Source organism: Acanthochromis polyacanthus, chromosome 14 (assembly GCF_021347895.1).
Source record: "Acanthochromis polyacanthus isolate Apoly-LR-REF ecotype Palm Island chromosome 14, KAUST_Apoly_ChrSc, whole genome shotgun sequence".
Lineage (NCBI taxonomy): Eukaryota > Metazoa > Chordata > Actinopteri > Pomacentridae > Acanthochromis > Acanthochromis polyacanthus.
The window spans coordinates 8027473-8048847 of record NC_067126.1 but is presented as its reverse complement, the minus strand read 5'-3'; the positions used below and the strand labels follow the sequence as shown (position 1 = coordinate 8048847).

The 21375-nt window shown below is 38.7% G+C and overlaps 1 protein-coding gene across 7 annotated transcripts in view; it reads left to right on the top strand.

Moving 5' to 3' along the window:
* lrch1 (leucine-rich repeats and calponin homology (CH) domain containing 1) overlaps positions 1-21375 on the top strand; it is a 124496-nt gene that overhangs the window by 43684 nt on the left and 59437 nt on the right. For all 7 annotated transcript variants that reach the window (XM_051958836.1, XM_051958834.1, XM_051958831.1 and 4 more), the window contains exons 2-5: positions 3051-3195; positions 13433-13559; positions 13852-13957; positions 21058-21194. In XM_051958836.1, the coding sequence (XP_051814796.1) occupies positions 3051-3195; positions 13433-13559; positions 13852-13957; positions 21058-21194 (515 nt within the window). The remainder of the gene's footprint in view (positions 1-3050; positions 3196-13432; positions 13560-13851; positions 13958-21057; positions 21195-21375) is intronic.

Here is a 21375-nt window from a genome sequence, read left to right as displayed (position 1 = left end):
ATGCACCAAAACAAATGAATCCATGATAAAAAAAAAGGCCTTATTTTTCAAGTTTTGGTTGAGAAAAACTGTCTCCTTTGATCAGTGAGTCACTTTCAGACACAGAATAAAGCTGAGAGGCATCTTTAATGACATTTTAATCAACATAAGTGTGTCAGTTCGGCAGTTTTTCCTGCTCAGATTGGGATTTGTTGGCTCGGTTTGTATAGAGTTAAAGGCAATAAGTCTCTGTTGCCTTATTTGGCAGTAATCTGCACATTTTCCTGTCATTTTGGACCATTCAGTGCACAAAAATGTCCATTATACTTCAGTAAATAGACCCCTATTACCAGGACTGGTTATAAACTGAAGTGCTATTTCTATTTTCAGCCGATTTTCCTTCGGTGCGACATTAAACCTCCTTGGGGGGCGCCAAAAATACCTTTATTTGCAGGAAAAGTGCTGGTTTTCTCTCCGCGTGGGAGTGTGCTTTGGCAACACTCTGAACTCCACATTCCTGCTCTTTGGTCTGGCAGCACTTTGCAGTGACTGATGTTGTTTCTTGTGTTTCCTCTTGACTCTGGATGACAAATAAACAAGACTGATGTGAGATTTTAACGGCGGATTTTAATCCAACGCCGTGGCTCCGAACGGCGAACACAATAGCACGACACACACCTTTTCCGCGATTGTTGCCGCCAGAGGAAATGAACTCTTGTCCTGTTCTCGCTCCGCTAACAAAACAGAATGTGTTTTCAAGAGGCTGAGAGTTTCGGCCTCGGCAGAACAATGCGGAATAATTGGCCTGACATTTCTCGGCCTTATTTGGCCGTGGCTGATAACCGAGGTTGATGTCGTTGTTGTTGTTGCCGAGCTGCAGCCGGATGTGAAGTCACCGGCCGTGGCCTCGAGAAGCCGAACTGTTGGAAAATAGAAGTTTATGGTGACGAATAGAAAACCTCAGTGCTTGATTCTGATCTCAGCCTTGTTGAAAATCCTCCTTTAATGAACATTATAATGTGTAACCAGGGACAAAGACTGCACATTAGCTGAAGCTCGACATCTTATATGCATCGCATTTTCCCTTTTTTGTGTATTGTCCCTGCCAAATAAACATTAAAATAAAATAAATAAAAGAAAAGGCTTGAAAGTTTTCTGAAAGTTTCAACACAGACTGAACATTTCAGTCTTTATGAAGGCAGATTTACTGCCAGACTGCCTTCGTTTTACCTCCTTGTAATGGAGTAACATCTTGTATTTAACATCGTATGGATGGAAAACCACATTTATGTCTTTCACAGTAAACTTCTTTCTCTCAGTTGCTGCTGGAAAAGTTGAGGACAATATTAGAGCTGCATCCATCGACTGTTTTCCTTCCTTATGCACTTGTTTTCTACTTGTTTGATATATTTTTATCTTATTTAATTTAATTTCACTTTCACTTAATGTCACTTTATTTAATTTTTATTCATATTATTTTCTCGTACCTTTACTTTATAGCCTAATATTCTGTCTTGTCTTATTGATTACCCCTTTATTGAATATCCATCCTGCTGTAACAACTTCATTTCCCTCTGGGGATTGTTTTAATTTATTTCACTTTATTTTATTCTATTATCATTTATTTTATTTTTATTTAATTTATTTAAATGTTATTTTGCCTTCACTTTGTACCCTAATATTCTGTCTTGTCTTATTGTTTGTCCCTTTATTAAACATGCTGCTCTGCTCATCTGCTGTAGACAGATGTTTCTCCATGCTGAATGTATCTCCAACAACTTGCTCCTCTGTTCACTGTTTCTGAGCCATGCTGCATTTATTTTTGGATCCAGTTTGCTTTATTTTGCTCCCAATATCTCCAGTTTGTTTACATACTTGCACCCTCTCTGCTTGAACACTGCCTGCAGTTCAGCCGAGTATCGAAATAATTTTTGTTTTCATTTATTAAAAAGACTTTCAGAATAAAGATATTTTGGAAACTTTAATCAATTGTCCTAATAGTTGCTGATAAATTCGTCTGATTTGTCAGTTAGTAGATTTATTGTCATGTCTGTATTTACTGCAGATATAAATTCCCACCTCAGAGGAAAGACGGTTACTGCTGACACTGTGTACTAAATAGGGAGTAGTTTTGGCTGCAGCAATGTTTTGGTTAACAAAGGTTGATGATTTAAAGGGGAACTTCGTTTTTTTTCAACCTGGGGTCTGTTTCCATATGTCATTTCATACATGTGAGTGATGGAGAAATGAATTTTCGACATAGCTCCAGTATTTAGCCAGGCAGGCAGGTTTTCGTTCACTTGTCATCTCTAGTATGTTGTGGGACACTCGTTGAGACTATCTGAGCCGGTCAGTGTGGGGCAAAAAAAGCACGTTAGGGTGGACTTTGATGCGGGGGGGCAGCTGCCCCATACTTTTCGCTAGCCGAGCTGCTAGCTGAGCTGCTAAGCTGCCTGCCTGGATAAATACTGGAGCTATGTCGAAAATTCATTTCTCCATCACTCACATGTATGAAGTGACATATGAAAACAGACCCCAGGTTGAAAAAAAACGAAGTTCCCCTTTAAAGAGCTAATATTTTTAGCCCTGTAACAGCGCCCCCTGGTGTGTATGTTGATAAAAGCAGAACAATTTTTAAAAAGTACAGACAGTTTTCAGTTGATCTTGTATTTTTATTACACCCGAATACTGCATTTAGAAATTAATTTCTTCATAAGTCTTTGAACATTTTCCATTACATTTCAGCACAAGTTAATTACTATTAGAGCAACAGTTAAACAAAATGCCAATAAATGTCTAGTATGACGATGAATCATTAATCCTACCTTCACTTTCTGTTATTTTAATACAGTTTAGACTAATAAATGTCTGTAATTTATACGTAAACGGTTTAATTTAAGCCATTATCTGTGGTTCTGTGAAGTCTGCAGTTGTTCCATTAAAGGATGAAATGAGGTCGACTTGTCCGTAAATTTCTCAATGTTTCAATGTGAACCATGTTTCATTGCCCTTTGTCTGTATTATGTGTCCTTGAGTTCTTTTATGCTTAATTTCCTCTGTTCTCCTTGCAGACCTGTCGAAGAACCGGCTCACAGACGTCCCCTCAGAGGTCTGCCACCTGGTCGCCTTGGAGACACTAAACCTGTACCACAACTGCATCAGGACCATCCCAGACAGTGTCATCAGCCTGCAGTCGCTCACCTCCGTAAACCTCAGGTAAACACTCGCACCCTTTACGTCACCCTGCCTGTCCGTTGTCAGGGAGATGCTGTTGGTTTTAAGAGAGTGTTGCATTCTGGGTACGATGGTCGCTTTTACTGACGCAGATTTTGTGTACAAAGGTTTAACTCTGCTGTGTTTTAGTGCAGAAATGTTCCTGCCAGCTGAATGTATGTAAATTATGCATATTTTAAATGCTTAGCAGACTAATATATCTGTTTATTGACTGTTTACTTGCGTTTTTACATTTGCAAAGAACTCTTAAAACACTAGCAGTAGGACTCTGATACAATATAAACACAAGTATAGAGGATATGTTCCGGTTTTTTAATCCCAGATAAATAAATTCAGAGTGACACACTGGAAAAGATACAGATAAAAAAGGTGCAGATGCACAACAGCCATTTGCTGTTAGCTTAGCATTAGCTACTCTGAGAGAAGCTAACTTCCTGGCTTGTGTCTCTTGTTCAGTTTTTGCTGCTTAAGAGCCATTTCTGAGACCACAGAGTGACGACAGTAAGAAGAGAAAATAGAAAGGAGAAATAGAAACAGGAGTGATTCAATTTGGACCTTCTCCTCTGTTTATGTTGGAATGACTGTCAGAAAATAAATCCCAAAATGACTTAAATTTTGGATGAAATGACTCAAACCTCTAGAAGGGGTTCAATATTCTCCGTAATAATTAAAAACTTTTCCAAAGGGACTCAAAAAAATCTTCAAAATGGTCATAAATTTGATAGTAATGACTGAAAATGTTTCCAAAGTGACTCAGAATTCTCCAAATTCCATAAAATAGAAACAGAAGTGATTAAATTATCTCCTCTTTTTATGCTCCATCCACTGAGATTAATCAGTTTGTCTCCTGCTGTTCTTCTCTATTTTCTTTATCTTGTACTGTTTCATCAATTTTATTGTCCACTAAAGTCCACACCTTACAGCTTTATTAATTATTGTTTTCCAGACTCTGTTTCAGGTTAATCTGTGGCTGCCTTCTAACTTAGCTGCTAGCGTAGCATTAGCCATTGTGAGAGAAGCTAACTTCCTGGTTTGTGTTTGTTGTTCAGAGACATTTCTGTGACCACAGAGTGACAACAGACAGAGAGGAGGCTGATCAGACCTGAAGTAGAGCTTTTAATTTATCAATAATTGGTCAACAAAAATACAGATAACAATAATTTGAAAAATGCTAAATATTGGCTGCGTTAATTGATCTATCTCTACTTATCATACCATAAATATGTATAAAAATATATTTATTTGATCATTTATTTCACAAAGAAGGGGAAAAAAAACAGAATTAACATGTACAGCTTGTTTCCTACAGATCTTACCAGTACTCAGAAAAATGGTGCCTCCACATACTACAAATATTTTGCTCCTCAAACTTCAAATCTGTTTCCATTTTCTGTGTAAACACAACCTGTAGTTCAGCTCAATTCAGCGTTAAAGTCACTGATTTTTTTGTCATGTGACTGCTTTTGATAGCTGAGTCACTGTAGGCTTAATAGTTGCACTAAAGAACGGAGAATTTTTTTAGTTTTTTACAAAAACTTCTTAAAACAAATGGTACATTTTTGGCAGTTTTTTAAAATGATGCATGTGGAATCATAGATATACGTGCAGAATAACCTAACTTTATGATTTTACTTAATCTGAGCTTAAAATCATGATTTGGTTAAATTTTCTCACAAACCTGCCTACATGTTTTGTGATTCTGAGAGTTAAATGAGAATCCTAGTTCACAAAACTGTGGTTGCTTTAGTATTTTACGATTATAATGAATGTAGGTGTCAGAACTGAGGAGGCCTCTTGGAATAGAGGTGAAACCACAAAAGAAGTCTCTCATGAAGCAGTGAGGATATTAAAATGAGACTGTTTTCAAATGCACCTTCTACTTCACCCTGTTTCTATGACAACCAGCTTTTCGAGACAACAGTTTGAGAGTTTTAGGGTTCAGTATTTAGTTGCACGTTATAGCATGAATGTCCTCACAAAGGCAGAAAGACACGCTGCGGTCAGGTTTACGCCGGCGAACGCAGCATGGGACCGAATCAGAGTGACGAAGCAAAAATAAAACGGTGCTGTTGTGTTTTAATGTAAGCTCCGGTATTGTGTGTCGGCTTAGAGCTCCCACCGACTCACTGCAGGTGTGTGTGTGTGTGTGTGTGTGTGTGTGTGTGTGTGTGTGTGTGTGTGTGTGTGTGTGTGTGTGTGTGTGTGTGTGTGTGTGTGTGTGTGTGTGTGTGTGTGTGTGTGTGTGTGTGTACTTGTACTTGCTACATTGTGAGAACCATTTTCTGCCTTTAACTATCAAAGTGAGGACATTTTTACAAAGTGAGGACATTTTGGCCGGTCCTCACTTTGAAACAGCCATGTTTGAGGGTGAAGACTTGTTTTTAGAGAACACGTATGAATTGAGGTTTGGTTAGGGTAAGGATTAAGTTTAGGCAATCAGTTGTGATGGTTAAGGTTAGGGTAAGGCTCTAGGAAATGCATTACGCTTATGGATGTCCTCACTAAGATAGAAGTACAAACATGTGTGTGTGTGTGTGTGTGTGTGTGTGTGTGATGCTGTAGGGTTTAAATTCAGAACACAAACTGCACTGTTAGTTCACACACTCCGATGCTGACCTTCACACACCGACTGTGCTGAGGCTGGCGGTGTTTAAAGGTCAAGGTGTCCCTGCTGTCTCCACTCCGTCGTCGCCGTTGGTGACCTGAAACATTTCCATCTCCTGATGTTGGACTTTTCGCTCCCGACCCGTTAGGCTCGGTTGGTAATGATCTGGAATCCTCAGAGAGCGGCACTGCGAATCGAGATTAATGAGTTTTGTCGAGCCTGAAGTCAGAGTTTTGATGCTAAGTTGGTGAGATCACCATGGTAACCGATGCTGATGCTGAGCTTCTGTGCAGAGTTTGGGGTTTGTATGAGCTGTAAGAAGCGTTTCCTGTTCTCCAGTTCTTTCACTGAGTGTCTCAGCTGAAGTTTTGTCTGCAAACTAGGGATAGACTGATTATTATCATGGCCAATATTAGTTTTTTTTCTGATTATCTGTATTTTAATTGATTAAGTATTGATAAATGAAATGCGCTTTTTCTCTTATGATTTAAATGTAAAAGTTCAATTCTGATCTCAATAGTATTTCAACAATCCTGATTATTATTTTGCCCATAATGAAGCATCATTGGAATGTATTTTTATTATATAACAGAAAATGCATAAATGCGTTTTTACACACGTGGACCAAATTGTTGGTACCCCTCAGTTAAAGAAGGAAAAACCCACAATTCTCACTGAAATCACTTGAAACTCACAAAAGTAACAATAAATAAAAATTTATTGAAAATTAAATAATCAAAAACAGCCATCACTTTTGAATTGTTGATTAACATAATTATTTAAAAAAACAAACTAATGAAACAGGCCTGGACAAAAATGATGGTACCTCTACAAAAGATTGAAAACTATTTGACCAGAGTGACATGATTAACTCAGGTGTGTCATTTAATTGACATCACAGGTGTTTCCAAACTCATAATCAGTCAGTCTGCCTATTTAAAGGGAGACAAGTAGTCACCCTGCTGTTTGGTGAAAAGGTGTGTACCACACTGAACATGGACAACAGAAAGCGAAGGAGAGAATTGTCCCAGGACATCCGAAAAAAAATTATAGACAAACATCTTAAAGGTAAAGGCTATAAGACCATCTCTAAACAGCTTGAAGTTCCTGTGACAACAGTGGCTCATATTATTCAGAAGTTCAAGACCCACGGGACAGTAGCCAACCTCCCTGGACGTGGCCGCAAGAGGAAAATTGATGACAAATTGAAGAGACGGATCGTTGGAATTGTATCCAAAGAGCCCAGAGCAACCTCCAAAGAAATTAAAGGTGAACTCCAAGGCCAAGGTACATCAGTGTCAGATCGCACCATTCGTCGTTGTTTGAGCCAAAGTGGACTTCATGGGAGACGACCAAGGAGGACACCACTGCTGAAAAAAACTCATAAAAAAGCCAGACTGGAATTTGCAAAAATGCATGTTGACAAGCCACAAAGCTTCTGGGAGAATGTCCTTTGGACAGATGAGACCAAACTGGAGCTTTTTGGTAAGGCACATCAACTCTATGTTCATAGACTCAAAAACCAAGCATACGAAGAAAAGAACACTGTCCCTACGGTGAAACATGGAGGAGGCTCAGTAATGTTTTGGGGCTGCTTTGCTGCATCTGGCACAGGGTGTCTTGAAAGTGTGCAAGGTACGATGAAATCTGAAGACTATCAAGGCATTCTGGAGAGAAATGTGCTGCCTAGTGTCAGAAAGCTTGGTCTCAGTCGCAGGTCATGGGTCTTCCAACAGGACAACGATCCAAAACACACAGCCAAAAACAGCCAAGAATGGCTGAGAGAAAAGCGTTGGACTATTCTAAAGTGGCCTTCTATGAGCCCAGATCTGAATCCCATTGAACATATGTGGAAGGAGCTGAAACATGCCATTTGGAGAAGACACCCATCAAACCTGAGACAACTGGAGCTGTTTGCTCATGAGGAGTGGGCCAAAATACCTGTTGACAGCTGCAGAACGCTCATTGACAAATACAGAAATCGTTTAATTGCAGTGATTGCCTCAAAAGGTTGTGCAACAAAATATTAAGTTATGGGTACCATCATTTTTGTCCAGCCCTATTTCATTAGTTTGTTTTTTTTTGAATAATTATGTTAATCAACAATTCAAAAGTGATGGCTGATTTTGATTATTTAATTTTCAATAAATTTTTATTTATTGTTACTTTTGTGAGTTTCAAGTGATTTCAGTGAGAATTGTGGGTTTTTCCTTCTTTAACTGAGGGGTACCAACAATTTTGTCCACGTGTGTATGTTTGTTGCTTAGTCTATTTCCATCGCCGGTGCTGCAGCTGATGGAACACAGATTATTATTTTATCGGTATGTATCACAGGGAGTATTCAATAAATAACATTATTTTCACTTTGATTTGTTAAAAACGTGAAGTGATTTCCACATATTGTTCATTCTGGAACAGTGTCAGACCTACTGAATAAATAAATATTAACTGAAACAAACAATTTTCTACCAATTCAGCATAAAAGTTTTTGTCATGTGACTGCTAGTGGCTGCAGAGTCACTAATGGCCTGATGGTTATGCTGAGGAATGCAGAATTTTTTGGTTTTTACAGAATCTGCTGAGAACAAATGGTTAATTTTTGGCTTTTTTTTTTAAATGAAGCATTTAGAATTCAGTGATCCATCATTTAGGTTGTGTCTTATAGTGCAATTCAGTGTCTTCCTGGTTAATTTGGTTTGTTTGGTGCTGAGAAATCTTTAATTCATGTGAAAGTTTCAGTGGAAACCCAGTGCATGAGACATCTTTGGCGGTTTAAGGAAGAGAAGCTACAAACGTCACTGCAAACTTGCCTTTCCAGTTTGTTGAAACTGTCACAAACTTTTTTTTGCAGCACCGGCGGCTCCACATTCTGCTGTTTATACATTGCATCCAGTTCATTCATTCTTTACTGCTTTTCAGCCAACAAACAGCTCATACTTCCTCCTTTTACTCTACTTTCTGTTTCACCTGTCTGCTCCACTGTCTGTCACTTTTCACCACCAAAATTGGTCAGATAATGTCAGAGCAAAAGACAGTTTGTGGCCGAAATCTCAAACCAACTTTGTCAAATCGATTACAAATGTAGATATTTATAAAAAAAAAATACAACTTTACTGCGAAAGAGACACAGTCTGTAACAATAATAAGAATCACCAAAAATATATGTAATCCAGGTTTTGACGAACAGGAGCTGAAGTTTAGTTTGTTGCTTCCAGCTGTTTAGGAGTCTTTCCTCTGAGTTTATAAATACCTGCAGCAGGATCCATCTCAGTCTCTTCAAGGAGAGAATGCTGTACAGATTTACACACAGACGTGGAGCCAAGTCAGACTGAACAGTAAATTTCATCACTGACTTCGTTACCAACTGCTACAAACAGCTTCCAGTGCAAACTTTACTATGAGAGAATTGCAACTTTTGAAAAACCAAAACCACACCTTAAATACCACTACCTGCAAAATGCTCCCAGTCTGAAGGCCCGCCCCACCAAGTGCATTAATAATTTAATGAATAATGGCATTAGTAAGTTCAGGAAAACAACTAGAATTCATACAGCTGTCCTTGCAAAGACACAAGTAGAGAAAATCAGTGTTTTAGATTTCTAGTAGGTCTTATTATGTTGTTGCAGAAAGAAAAGATGATCATGCTTGAATTTTCGGCTTCGTTACATGCACACACACACACACACACACACACACACACACACAAACACACACGGGAACAGGAAGGACGCTCTGCCTTCCTCTCCAGGAATAAAACAGCTTTATTTTTAGTGTCTTTAAAGTCAAACAGCTCACTGTCACGTCTGAAACACTGACGCTTTATCTTATATTGCTCATTTCGATTTGCACAATACTCATCAGTGCTTCTTTGTAACACCAGTAGGCTGTTTTCAGAGTTCAGAAATGTCATATTTGAGTCATGTTTTCCACATGTTTTTGCACTGTTTGAACTTTGACTAAAACTCTTTAAACAATCTTTTATTGTTTTGTTCTTCTGCTGTGGTGTAATATCAGCTGGAGTTTTAACACTAACATGTGGCTAGGTGCACGTAATCTTTCAAAAAATGGAGAGATTACAAATGTAGCTGTGATCTTTTACAGATAGTGTTGCATTTGACCCTCAGTTTAAATAGGGGAAAAACTTGAAAGGTTTTGCGTTGAGTTTTAGTCACATCTCCCTCTGCTGCTTAGCAAACATTAGCATGCTAACATGCTAAGCTAATGACCATGATTAACATTATATGTGCAATGTGCATTATTAGCATTTACACAAACTCATATTTTCTCTCCATCCTATATACAAAAACAACACAACACAGAAACAGAAAAATAACCCAACAGGAAGCCGTGGTTTTATTTTAGCACGTTTTAGTTCAAGCTTGTTGCTTTTATGTCTTTCATAATACTGCAGTTTCATTAAATGCACTCTGACTACACATTTTAGAAAGTTATACAGACTGTCCAACCTCTGGAGCTTTTCAACTATAAAAGACAACATGTAACATTATTGTTTCCATTGTCTGAGTGTGTGTTGACAGCTGGACTAGCTCACTTGTATGTTTCCTGAATGTTATTTTCAGAGCTGACTCAGTGGGGGTTTCACAGTCTTGTGGTAAAAAAATGTGTGTGTGTGTGTCTCTACAGTGGATGCATGCATCTGTGTTATGTGTGTTAGTGTCTGTTTTGTGTGCTTGTGTTTCTGTTTTCCTGGTCAGAGATTACAGACACTGTTTGGTTTGCTTTTCCTCAGTCAGATTTATTTATGCAGAGCGCCCATAGTGCTTCACAAGCATAAAAATCTAATAGTTCACCCATGAGGAAGTTCTCTGTCTTTGCTCACTCATTGGCTGCCTCGCACTAAATTTAGTAAAGCTCAGCATATGCATGAAGTAGTTTGATCTAAATTTGTCATAACAGGACTGAAAATGCTTTAAAATGGGAGCATATGGTTATGTTATACTGTGTTTAAAAAAAGAAAGACTAATGAGTAAAACAAACAAGAATTAAAACTAAATTTAATGAGATCCAACATACATGTGTCATTGGGCATTTTTTCCAAATAAAAAGTAAATTATATCCATTAAAAAAGATGGAAACTTGTAATAAAGTGGTGACCCTCAGCTGCCTTGACTCTGGTGTTTTGTTTTGATGTTTTGTGTGAAGAGATTTAGATAAGCCTTTCCACGTTTTAGCACCAAAACTGGCCAGAAAATGTCAGAAGAAAATACAGGTTTTTGCCAAAATCTCAAATCACAAACAGAAATATCTATAGAAATGCAACTTTACTGCGACTGAGACAGAATCAGTAACAGGTTTGATTATTAAGACTCACCAGTAATGAATGTAATCCAGAATTTGACGAACAGGAGCTGAAGTTTAGTTTGATGCTTCCAGCTGTTTATTAATTTTTCCTGAATGTGTTTGTTCCACATGTTAAGGAGTCTTTCCTCTGAGTTTGTTTCTTCCAGCTGTTTAAGAGTCTTTCCTCTGCGTTTGTTATATCCAGCTGTTTAGGAGTATGTACTCTGAATTTGTAGCTTCAAGGTGTTTAAAAGTCTTTCGTCTAAGTTGGTTGCTTCCACTTGTTTAGGAGTCTTTCCTCTGAGTTTCTCGCTGCCAGCTGTTTAACACTATTTCCTCTGAGTTTGTTGCTCTCAGCTGTTGAGGAGTCTTTCCTCTGAGTTTGTTACTTCCAGTTGTTTAGAAGTCTTCCATCTAAGTTTGTTACTTCCAGCTGTTTAGGATTCTTTCCTCTGAATTTATTTCTTCCAGCTGTTTAAGAATCTTCTCTCTGAGTTCGTTGCTTCCAGCTGTTTAGGAGTCTTTCCTCTGAGCTTATTAAATACCTGCAGTAGGATCCATCTGATGGTCTTCAAAGACAGAAAGCTGCACAGATTATTGCAGATTATAATTATAATTTTTCCCTGACATGAAGACAGGATGGATCAGGATCTAAACATCAGTTAAATAGTTGGCATGCTTTCATTTTCCTGTCGATTAGGTAGTACTTTGATTATTATTATACGTGGACAGAAATCTTAGCATTTAGGAAATCATGAATAAACTAAACGGTCATTCATTGGGACAGTTTGATGACCTTATCAGTTTAGATTAAGTATTTTGTTTATTATTGTGTTAATCTGCTTTATGTATCATTTAGTGTGCTGTTCAGTCTTTTGTTTATGACAAATATCGGTTGTGTATCATGTCAATGTGGTGTCTGAATGGAGAGCAGTGTTGCCCAACCATTGTATGGCTTCCAGGGTGTAAACTGTATCCTGTGTTTTATCTGTTGTTTTACTCCCCATTGAGAGGAAATCTTTGATAAGCGCTTCCTGCTGCTTGTCCACTAAGATAAAAAATCGCACATTTTAGACACATCTGTTGATAATATGTGTGTGTTTGCATGTTAACATTTTCAAAATAGCTTCTTCTTCAGAGACATGCATGTGGGGAGAAAAAGGGAAGTGTTGGCGTGTTTTATTTCCTCTCATGGGGCTTTACGGTACAAAACCAACAGCGACAAACGCTTGAGTCACAATGAAATCACATCATCAAAGTCTGCCATGCGTTCACTACTCACCTCTTCACATTTAATTTTAATGGCGCTTTAGAAGATCGCCAGTGAAATATTCATGTGTGCTTCAGAGGGACTTTTTCCTCCTGTTTCCTCATTCATTTTTCTCTGGTTGTCTGAATAAAAGCTTTGTCATGTATTTATGTAGAAGTGACAGTGAAGAGATGTTGTTCTTAACTGTGCCAGGGTTAGCATGACATAATTTTGCACATGTTATCCCAAGTTAATAGAAGTAAATTTTAAGCTGTTTTGTGTTGTTTTCTTGTATTGTAAAGTACTTTATGAGTGATTTTGAATGTAAATATAGCACTTTAAAAGCAGCAAACAAATTTCTGCTCTGTAAAGATGTAGTGGAGTGAATGGAGTTAATGCATCTTGGTGCATGTGTGTCCCTCCCATTGAAACTGTTAGCTTTTTTCCATGTATAATGAGTTGATGCCTACCTAATGAGCTTTTCTAAATGCCACGAACATCTTTCCCTATTTTCATTGGTGTTGTTTACCCTGCTTGCTTGGTTTTGGGCATCTCTCATTTAAGCCCTCACATTTTTTCTAACCTATTTCCTGCTTAGGTTTCTCATGCTCACTGAACGATTACACCGTCAAAGCAGCAAAGGGCATTATCACCATTTGGCCTACATTTATTTTGCTGTTTTAAGCCAGAGACACCAGATACAGGCTCCGAAGTTTGATTTAACTTGTTTGTGCTGGTTGGAGGTCATTAGGCGTCACAAAAGACTTTGTCATGGTGCCTCTTTACGAGCTAAACCACCACAATGTTCTCAAAGTCGAACTGCCCCCATTATTTGGTTGGTACAGTGCTAAACAGTAAGAGCTAACAGGTTTGTTATCTAGGAAAATTATATCTTACGATTAAATGACAAAATTCTTGATCAGGACGTCCATAATCTGGGCTGCTGATGCTCTAACGACATCCAGAGGTTCTCTAAAGGTTGCACACAATTTCTTTAAGATTTCCTGCTTGAACAGCGATATAAATATTAAGTCAGCGAATGATGTTTGTGTTTTGTGTTGCAGTCGTAACCAGCTGGGCTCTCTGCCAGCCTGTTTGTGTGGTTTACCTCTGAGAGTCCTCAACGCCAGCAACAACAAACTGGTCAGCCTGCCGGAGACCATCGGACAGCTGCACAGCCTCATGGAGCTGGTAGGACTGTTTACACCGTGTCGTGCATCACTGTGTTTTTGTTTGCATGCCGTTATGTGAATATCTTAAGCTCCATTGTGCCTGTCCTTCAACTGTTTTTCTGCATGAAGAACTGATTTTCTTCCAATGTTATTCTTGTTTTCAACCAGCTAAGTGTGAAAATGAAATCAGTTCTTAGTGTTTTCCTTTCCTTTTCATTTGTGAACATGTTGCTGAACTTGCATTTAAGTTTCACTAGAATCACATTAACACCTGTTAACCTGAGCTGTGGTTGCTGTTTTATCCTCTGCAGGACATCAGCTGCAACGAAATCACGGCTCTTCCTCGGCACATCGGCAGACTCAAAGCGCTACGAGAACTAAACGTTCGCCGAAACCTTCTCTGCGTGCTGCCAGAAGGTGAGTTTTTGGGGAAAAATCTCATTTTTTGAAGCATTAACTGTATCCCAGATGATGCTTCTTGTACATTGTGTGTCTGAAACAACTTCTAGTGTCTTGTTTTCCTTCATGTTATTGGGATTTGGCTGGAAATGAATGACTAAGTGTGTAATTTAGGCCAAATTGCCATTTTTATCCATGTAGGCAAGATTTTCCATTGAACCTAAACCTAACCCTTACAAAAGCATAATGTGCAGTCAACAGTTCAACTTTTGACGCTGCTACTTGAGTAGGATTTGCAATTAAAGCCGGAAATAGAACAATCCCTCCTATACTGAAGATGGGGAGGGACGTGGGCGACCACAGAGCCCTGTGAATGCACTGCCACACCCGTCCCAGTCCCCAGAAATACACTTAACGCTCAGCGTGACCGAGCGGCGACCTCCAATCCCCGAAGGTCTGAAATAAGTCGGTGACACGGAGACGAGTAACGACCACGAGCCTCTGGAGCTTCATCTGGAGAGACACCACCCAGACTGTCTGCTGATAGACCGAGGGTGGAGGGACTGGAGGGCTGCCAGTTCAAATCACCAGACCAACCGAGAAAAAAAAAAGATTTTTAATAAGAATTCTCTCTCTGGATTCAGTATGTGACACCAAAGACTTTTTCTCGATTGCATCTATTTTCATTTTTGCTGTTGTGTCTCTAAAATGGCAAAAAGTCGATACCTTCAAATCGTGTATTTTGTCCAATGCAAGCACTAGACTTAGAAAACTAGCAGATGTTTGTATTGATGAAGGTAGAATATGAGCATTTTGGCAATTTCCTTGAACAGTTGAAATCACTGTTGAGTCATTTTCCATTAGTTTTTTTTCTCATATTAAACACTCTGAAACAAACATGATGCATTAGTTCCAATGAGCAGCAGTTAAAGTGGTGTTTAATTTAGTTTAATTTAGTGCTCTGCAAATGGCTGTAAGCTGGTGGTCCAGTAATAATCTTTTCAAGCTCCGTCCGTTTAATTTTTGGATACTTTAGTTTGTATTAGAGGCAAAGTGAGCGAGAGAGATGTTTTATAACTTTGGGAGCAAACTGTGTTGTTTTGGGATGCTTTTAGTCCAGTATTAGTCCTCGAATTCCCCTAAATTGCTTCACATACATTTCTGGTCAAAAGTTTGGGGTCACCCAGACAATTTCATGTTCTCCATGAAAACTCACACTTTCATTCATGTGCTAACATAACTGCACACAGGTTTTCTAATCATCAATGAGCCTTTCTACACCATCAGCTAACACAATGTAGCATTAGAACACAGGAGTGATGGTTGCTGGAAATGTTCCTCTGTACCCCTATGGAGATATTCCAATAAAAATCAACCGTTTCCAGCAAGAATGGCCATTTACCACCTTAAAGCAGCCACAACAACAAAAACCAACAAAATAGCTTAAAAGGCATATGCTATGACCACAAAGAGGCAAAACAGTACTACAAACAGACACAAAATGACTAGAAAGACAAACTAAACCCCGATAAGACACAAAACAACCACAAAGACACCTACAACTGCTAGAAAGACACAAAAACTGCTTTTCTTTAAAAAATAAGGACATTTCTAAGTGACCCCAAACTTTTGAACAGCAATGAAGGTCAAAGTACTTTACTTGTGCAGTTCAGATTAACGCTGAGTTGAAAAAAATACGTAAATCGTAAGTCTGGTCTTCTTACTTCTTACAGATAAGTGAGCCAGATTCTTATTCAGACATGATATGTTCAATTCCTGTCAGATTAAAGGAAAATAGTGCATTTCTGTTCAATAGACATATAAAGGAACACATTTAAACTAAATGGCAACTTATTCTGGATCACCAAAGCTCTGACTCGGATGCTTTCCTGTGTCTTCCAATGCTTTGTACTCTTAAATAATCTTTTTTCCCCATTTCAAACAAGACAGAAATCCCCCAAAACTGCCAAAGAACTGTAGATTTTAAAGCCAGTAGAAGCAGCGGGAGCTTTCGAGCCGTCTCTGTCTTGGTTGTCAGCCGTCCAACATGGCGGTGGGTCTTTGATAAACAGACCAGTTAGTCCTGCAGACAGCTGATCCAGATGATGAACAGTTGCAGACTGTTTCCTGGATGATTCATCCCGTTTTACCCCCTGCGCCTCAGCTCGTCCCGTCTGTTTGGATTTACCGCTCTGTTTTGCTAACCTGACATATGCTTTGTCCCTCCACTGCTACTGTCGCCTCCTGGATTGATTGATCAGCTTTCAACTGGCTCAGCGGCTCGATGCCACGGCGACAGGGTGGCTCGGAGCAGGCAGATTGGACGGCTGCCCCGAGGAAGGGAGGGATGTTGTTTTTGATTTAATGTCTGTTGAGCCTGAGCAGACAGACTCCCTGAGATGAGACCACCATCGCTGTTTTTAAGGGTTTTTAAAGGGTCGGCCAAGCTGAGGGGTGGCAAAAGTGAAATGTTAGGGAGTCAAACTCAATTCTGAAGATTGGAGCTGCAGAGCTGATGGAAAAGTTTCCCTTAATGCTACGCTCCGCTTTGGCTGAGGTGATTTGGCTCACCCTACAAAAATGATGTAAAACACAACTTTACCTGACTATAATACATGTTCAGGCTACAATCATGCAGCACATTTTTTAGCAGAATAATAATGAAGTGCAGTCAGGTCATTCTACATTGCATTGAGTTAGTACTGTGTAGAATGGTTAAACTATGCAAGACTACCTCACAGCTTTGCACTTACACCTATTTTTTTTTTTTTTGTATTTTTGGATTGAATTTTAGGTGCTGGTGCTTTGGTTGTGGGGATTGGGCTTATATATGATGTGAATTAACTGAGTAGTTGAAATATTAAAGGCTTAAACCCTACAAAACTTATATAAACTACAACTTTAGCTGACTATAGCTCATGATAACGTGGAAACCCTAAAAGGCATTTTATTTCTCCTACAGCAGAATAACAATGAGGTGCAGTCAGACCATTCTACACAGCACTGAGTCAGTGTTAAAGAATGGTCTGATTATATAAGACTACCTCAGAGCTTTACACTATTTTTGTGTTTTTTTGATTTTGGAGGGATGTTGTGTTTGATTTAATATCTCTTAAACCTGAGCAGACAGACTCCCTGAGATGAGACCACCATCACTGTTTTTGAGGGTTTTTAAAGGGTCGGCCAAGCTGAAGGACAGCAAAAGTGAAATGTTAGATCAGAGCTGCAGAGCTGATGGAAAAGTTTCCATTAACACGCTGAACTCTGTGCAGTTTGTAAGCGTTTTTAGCTTTTCTCACATTTTCACTTGCTCTGGGCTAAGATTGTACTGCAATATTAAGTCCTGCACCTCGATGGAAACAGAAAATCTATGAAGAAGTAAACCAAACTCAGAAAGGTCTCCTGTGCAGCACGACAAAATTATCACGCTATAAATCATAAAAGGAGAAAAATTACTCTTCTTGGATTATTTAGTTCCCAAAAACTGTAAAACACTTGGAAGAGTTGTACCATTTTCCAAATGCCCACATGTGTTACCAATACTGGAAGTAAAACACCGACCCTGCATTATGTAGATATTTTCTGGGCGTTTTTCCTTTGCACCTGCAACATTTTCACTCGCGATGGGTTCATTTTTCACTGCAGTATCAAGTCCTGTACCTCTATAGAAACAGAACAACCATGACTAGAAGGAAAGAGGACTTAGAATTGTGTCTTGTGCTTTAAATCATAAAAACAGAAACAGCAAAAGTTACTCATCTTGGATCATTTAGTTCCCAAAAATCGGAAAATACTTGTTCTAGATGCCCACGTGTGTTACCAATGCTGGAAAAAGGATAATCATTCTGCATACCATAGATACTTCACTGTTTATATAATGGATTGCTTTCCTTACTTTTGTCCTGCACAGCCTGCAGTTCAGCCCAGTTCATGTGAAACATCCCAGAGTTTTTGTCATGTGACTGTTGGTCAGAGCTGCATCATTAATGGCTTCACAGCTGCATCAAGAAATGCAAATGTTTTTGTTTTTTAAAGGATCTGGTTCGTAGAAACTCTTTTTTTGTAAATATATGAGACATGTAGAGTTCAATGGCTTTGAAATATCACAGTTTTATGGTTCGATTTGTTTTCTGATGGAACAACATGTCACAGATGAGTTGTTCAAGGAGTCTTGTAGAGTTAAATATCCACCTATTCTTTCTGTTTTTATAGTTTCTGACTGTAGCTGACAACTCCTCATCCTAAATATACTTCATATGTGGTGCAAATCTTGCTGCCTTCTGGTGACATGACAAAAAAACTTGAGAATACATCAAACTTTGAAGCTCAGCAAGGTAATAAATCACCATATTCCGCAGCTAATTATTGTTTTCCAAAAACTGGCCATGCTAATCTCAGTGTACCATTCATCTTAACGTATTCAGGACAGATTCCTTCTTAGCTTGTTATTGAGGCTGAAATGTTGACAGTTCCTCAAGAGATTCACTTTTTAAAAAAAAAAGAAGAAAAGAAGCAGATTTTGCGTTTGTGTCACAATGTGTAAAACAACACAACAGCTGTCTTACGTAAACAGATTTTTAAAAGAAAGTTCCTGTTATGTGGTTGTAGAAGCAAATCAGGCCTGATGCCTCGCTGCAGATGACTCAGACTTAATTCTAGCATTCACATTAAGACAGTTACAGAATCTGCCCACTGTCTTCTTTGGATTACATCAAGAGAATGAGAGCTTCTGTTTCAGCGCAGACCAGAAGAGAAGATGACACCCGTCCAGCTCTCAGAAGTCTACACTTCCTGTTTGCCTTTAAAGCACTACTACTGCTGTAAAAAACGTGAAATTCTCTCTGATGTGCTGCTTCTTTATAACTCGTCCAGACCTCTCAGAGAGTCTGGAACAGATCTACTGTCCTCAGAGTCCAGACCTCTCCGACGGCTTGATGCTGGTTTGCTTCATGTCCCTAGAGTCCAGATGTTCCAGGTGGTCTGTTTTGCTTTCTGTCCTTAGACTTCAGACCTCTCAGGTGATTTGATGCAGGTCTGTTTACTGTCCCCAGAGTCTGAGACTCTCTGAGTGGATCTGCAGCATTTTAGTTTTCATGCTCTACGTATCAGAGCAAACTCCCAGAGGACGTGAAGTATATAAGTTTATTAAATCAGACTTTTTTTCTTTTCAGCTGTGTATCAGTAAATTACAGTTGGAACTATTTATTCATGTCTTGCATTGCGCTGTCTTTTAGACTGTCTTTTTGTGTCGTCTTATGTTTATTTTCTTATTGCCTTTTATGTACAGCACTTTACATTGCAATAACGTTGACTGATGCCACACAAACTTCCTTTGACTTGTCTTAAAATCAAAGTAGAAGTGAACAGAATATCCATGTATGAAGGGTTTGGAAGCAGAGTGGTCTAACCCACTTTCTGTTGTTTTTGATGAAAATGGGTTCAAAGTTTTGTGTTTTCAAGAATGGTCTAACATTCACAGTAACGATACATTTGGGTTGTGGGTTAGACCACTTTGCCACTAAAATCTAGACCATAAAATATCACGGAAGTTAGATAAAACTCATTTTAATTTTTTGTGGGTTAGACCACTCTGCTTCTAGCCCCCTCATATGTAATACATTAAAGTTTTCCGTTGTCATTGTTAGCATGTAAGCGTCCAGATGAAACAGTCCTCCTTAACAGAACACTTTGGGTTCGGTTGAAACATGTCGTCCTGAGTGAACCTAATTTTATACATAATTTAATACAGAGTATATTTTTATCCAGGAACCAGAGGAATTCTTTGCGGTGCCGCCTACAAGTGTTTTTAATCATGACGAGCTGTCAGTTCGAGCCTGTAATGATCACTCGGTCGGGATTGATGGACTCCTCAGCGACGCATCGTTAGCCGTCTGCAGGATACGAATCCCTGAATGGTTTCTGTCCACAAACCCACACATCAGTCTGAGGAGCTGCATCAATGAATCAGGAAAACACACATCCAGCAAAGTGGAGCTTTTTTTTTATCCCCAAAACCGTCAGGAATGAAAATAACAAAGTGTTTTTTCTATCGCAGATTAAAGACATAGCTCAGAGAAAATCAACACCAACCAATTATTCTCTAAATTGGAAATTACTGGTTCAGAGTTGCGTGGTTCATTTTATTTGTTGATTATTTGTTTGATTAGATTAGTCTGCAAATTGTGTTTACCAAAGCTGAAGATGAAAAATGTCTCGTTTTGTCCACAAACCAAAGATTTTTAGTTTATGCTCACAGAGGAGCAAAGAAACAGAAAATATACACAGTTAAAAAGCTAGAATCAAAGAATTTAGACCTTTTTTTTCTTTGAAACAAAGTTACTCAAAGCGAGTAACTGATTAGTTGACAACTAAACAACTTGAGGGTTTGGAAGCAGAGTGGTCTCACCCACTTTCTGCAGGTTTTTTGAGAAAAACAGGTGCAAAATTTTGTGTTTTCCAGAATCATCTAACAGTGGAAGCACCACAGTAACACTATATTTGGGTTGTGTATTCGCTGATCATTTGGCAGCAAAAACAACTTTAATCCTAAATCACAGACTTTGCAATTTGCTAATTAAGTTGTGATTTGTACTGCTGGTTGTCTACTACATACACCACTGTTCAAACATTTGGGGTCACCCAGACAATTTCATGTTTTCCATCAAAACTCACACTTTTATTCATGTGCTAACATATTTGCACAAGGGTTTTCTGATTAACAATTAGCCTTTCAACACTATTAGCTAACACAATGTAGCATTAAAACACAGTAATGATGGTTGCTAGAAATGCTCCTCTGTACCCCTATGGAGATATTCCACTAAAAATCAGCCATTTACAGCTAGAATCGTCATTTACTACATTTACAATGTCTAGACTGTATTTCTGATTCATTTAATGTTTCCTTCATTGAAAAAAACCTGCATTTATTTAAAAAATGGACATTTCTAGGTGACCTCAAACTTTTCAACAGTGGTGTAAATATAACACAATCCTAACTTTTGCACTCATTTAAATATGTACTTTTTTAGGCTTACTCAGCTCCACTACACTGAATTAATCTCATGTTTAAAGCTGTTTTAACTCTCCGATGTGTTTGTGTGTGTGTTTTCTTACAGACCTGGCCGACCTTCCTCTGGTGAAGTTCGACTTCTCCTGTAACAAGGTTTCCACCATCCCAGTGTGTTACAGGAAAATGAAACAGCTTCAGTCGCTCCAGCTAGAAAACAACCCGCTGCAGAGTCCACCTGCACAGGTACGAGAACACACTGTACTGTATACCTCCCACCATTCTTTGTATTTAGGTTACAGCCCTCTAGACTTTCTATTTCTAATTTCAGTACATATTACAGCTGCCCATAGGAAGTTTGTACTGTTTGCACCATACAGTGGGACATACATAATATAGCACCTAAAGCTTTGTGCCAGCTTGCTTA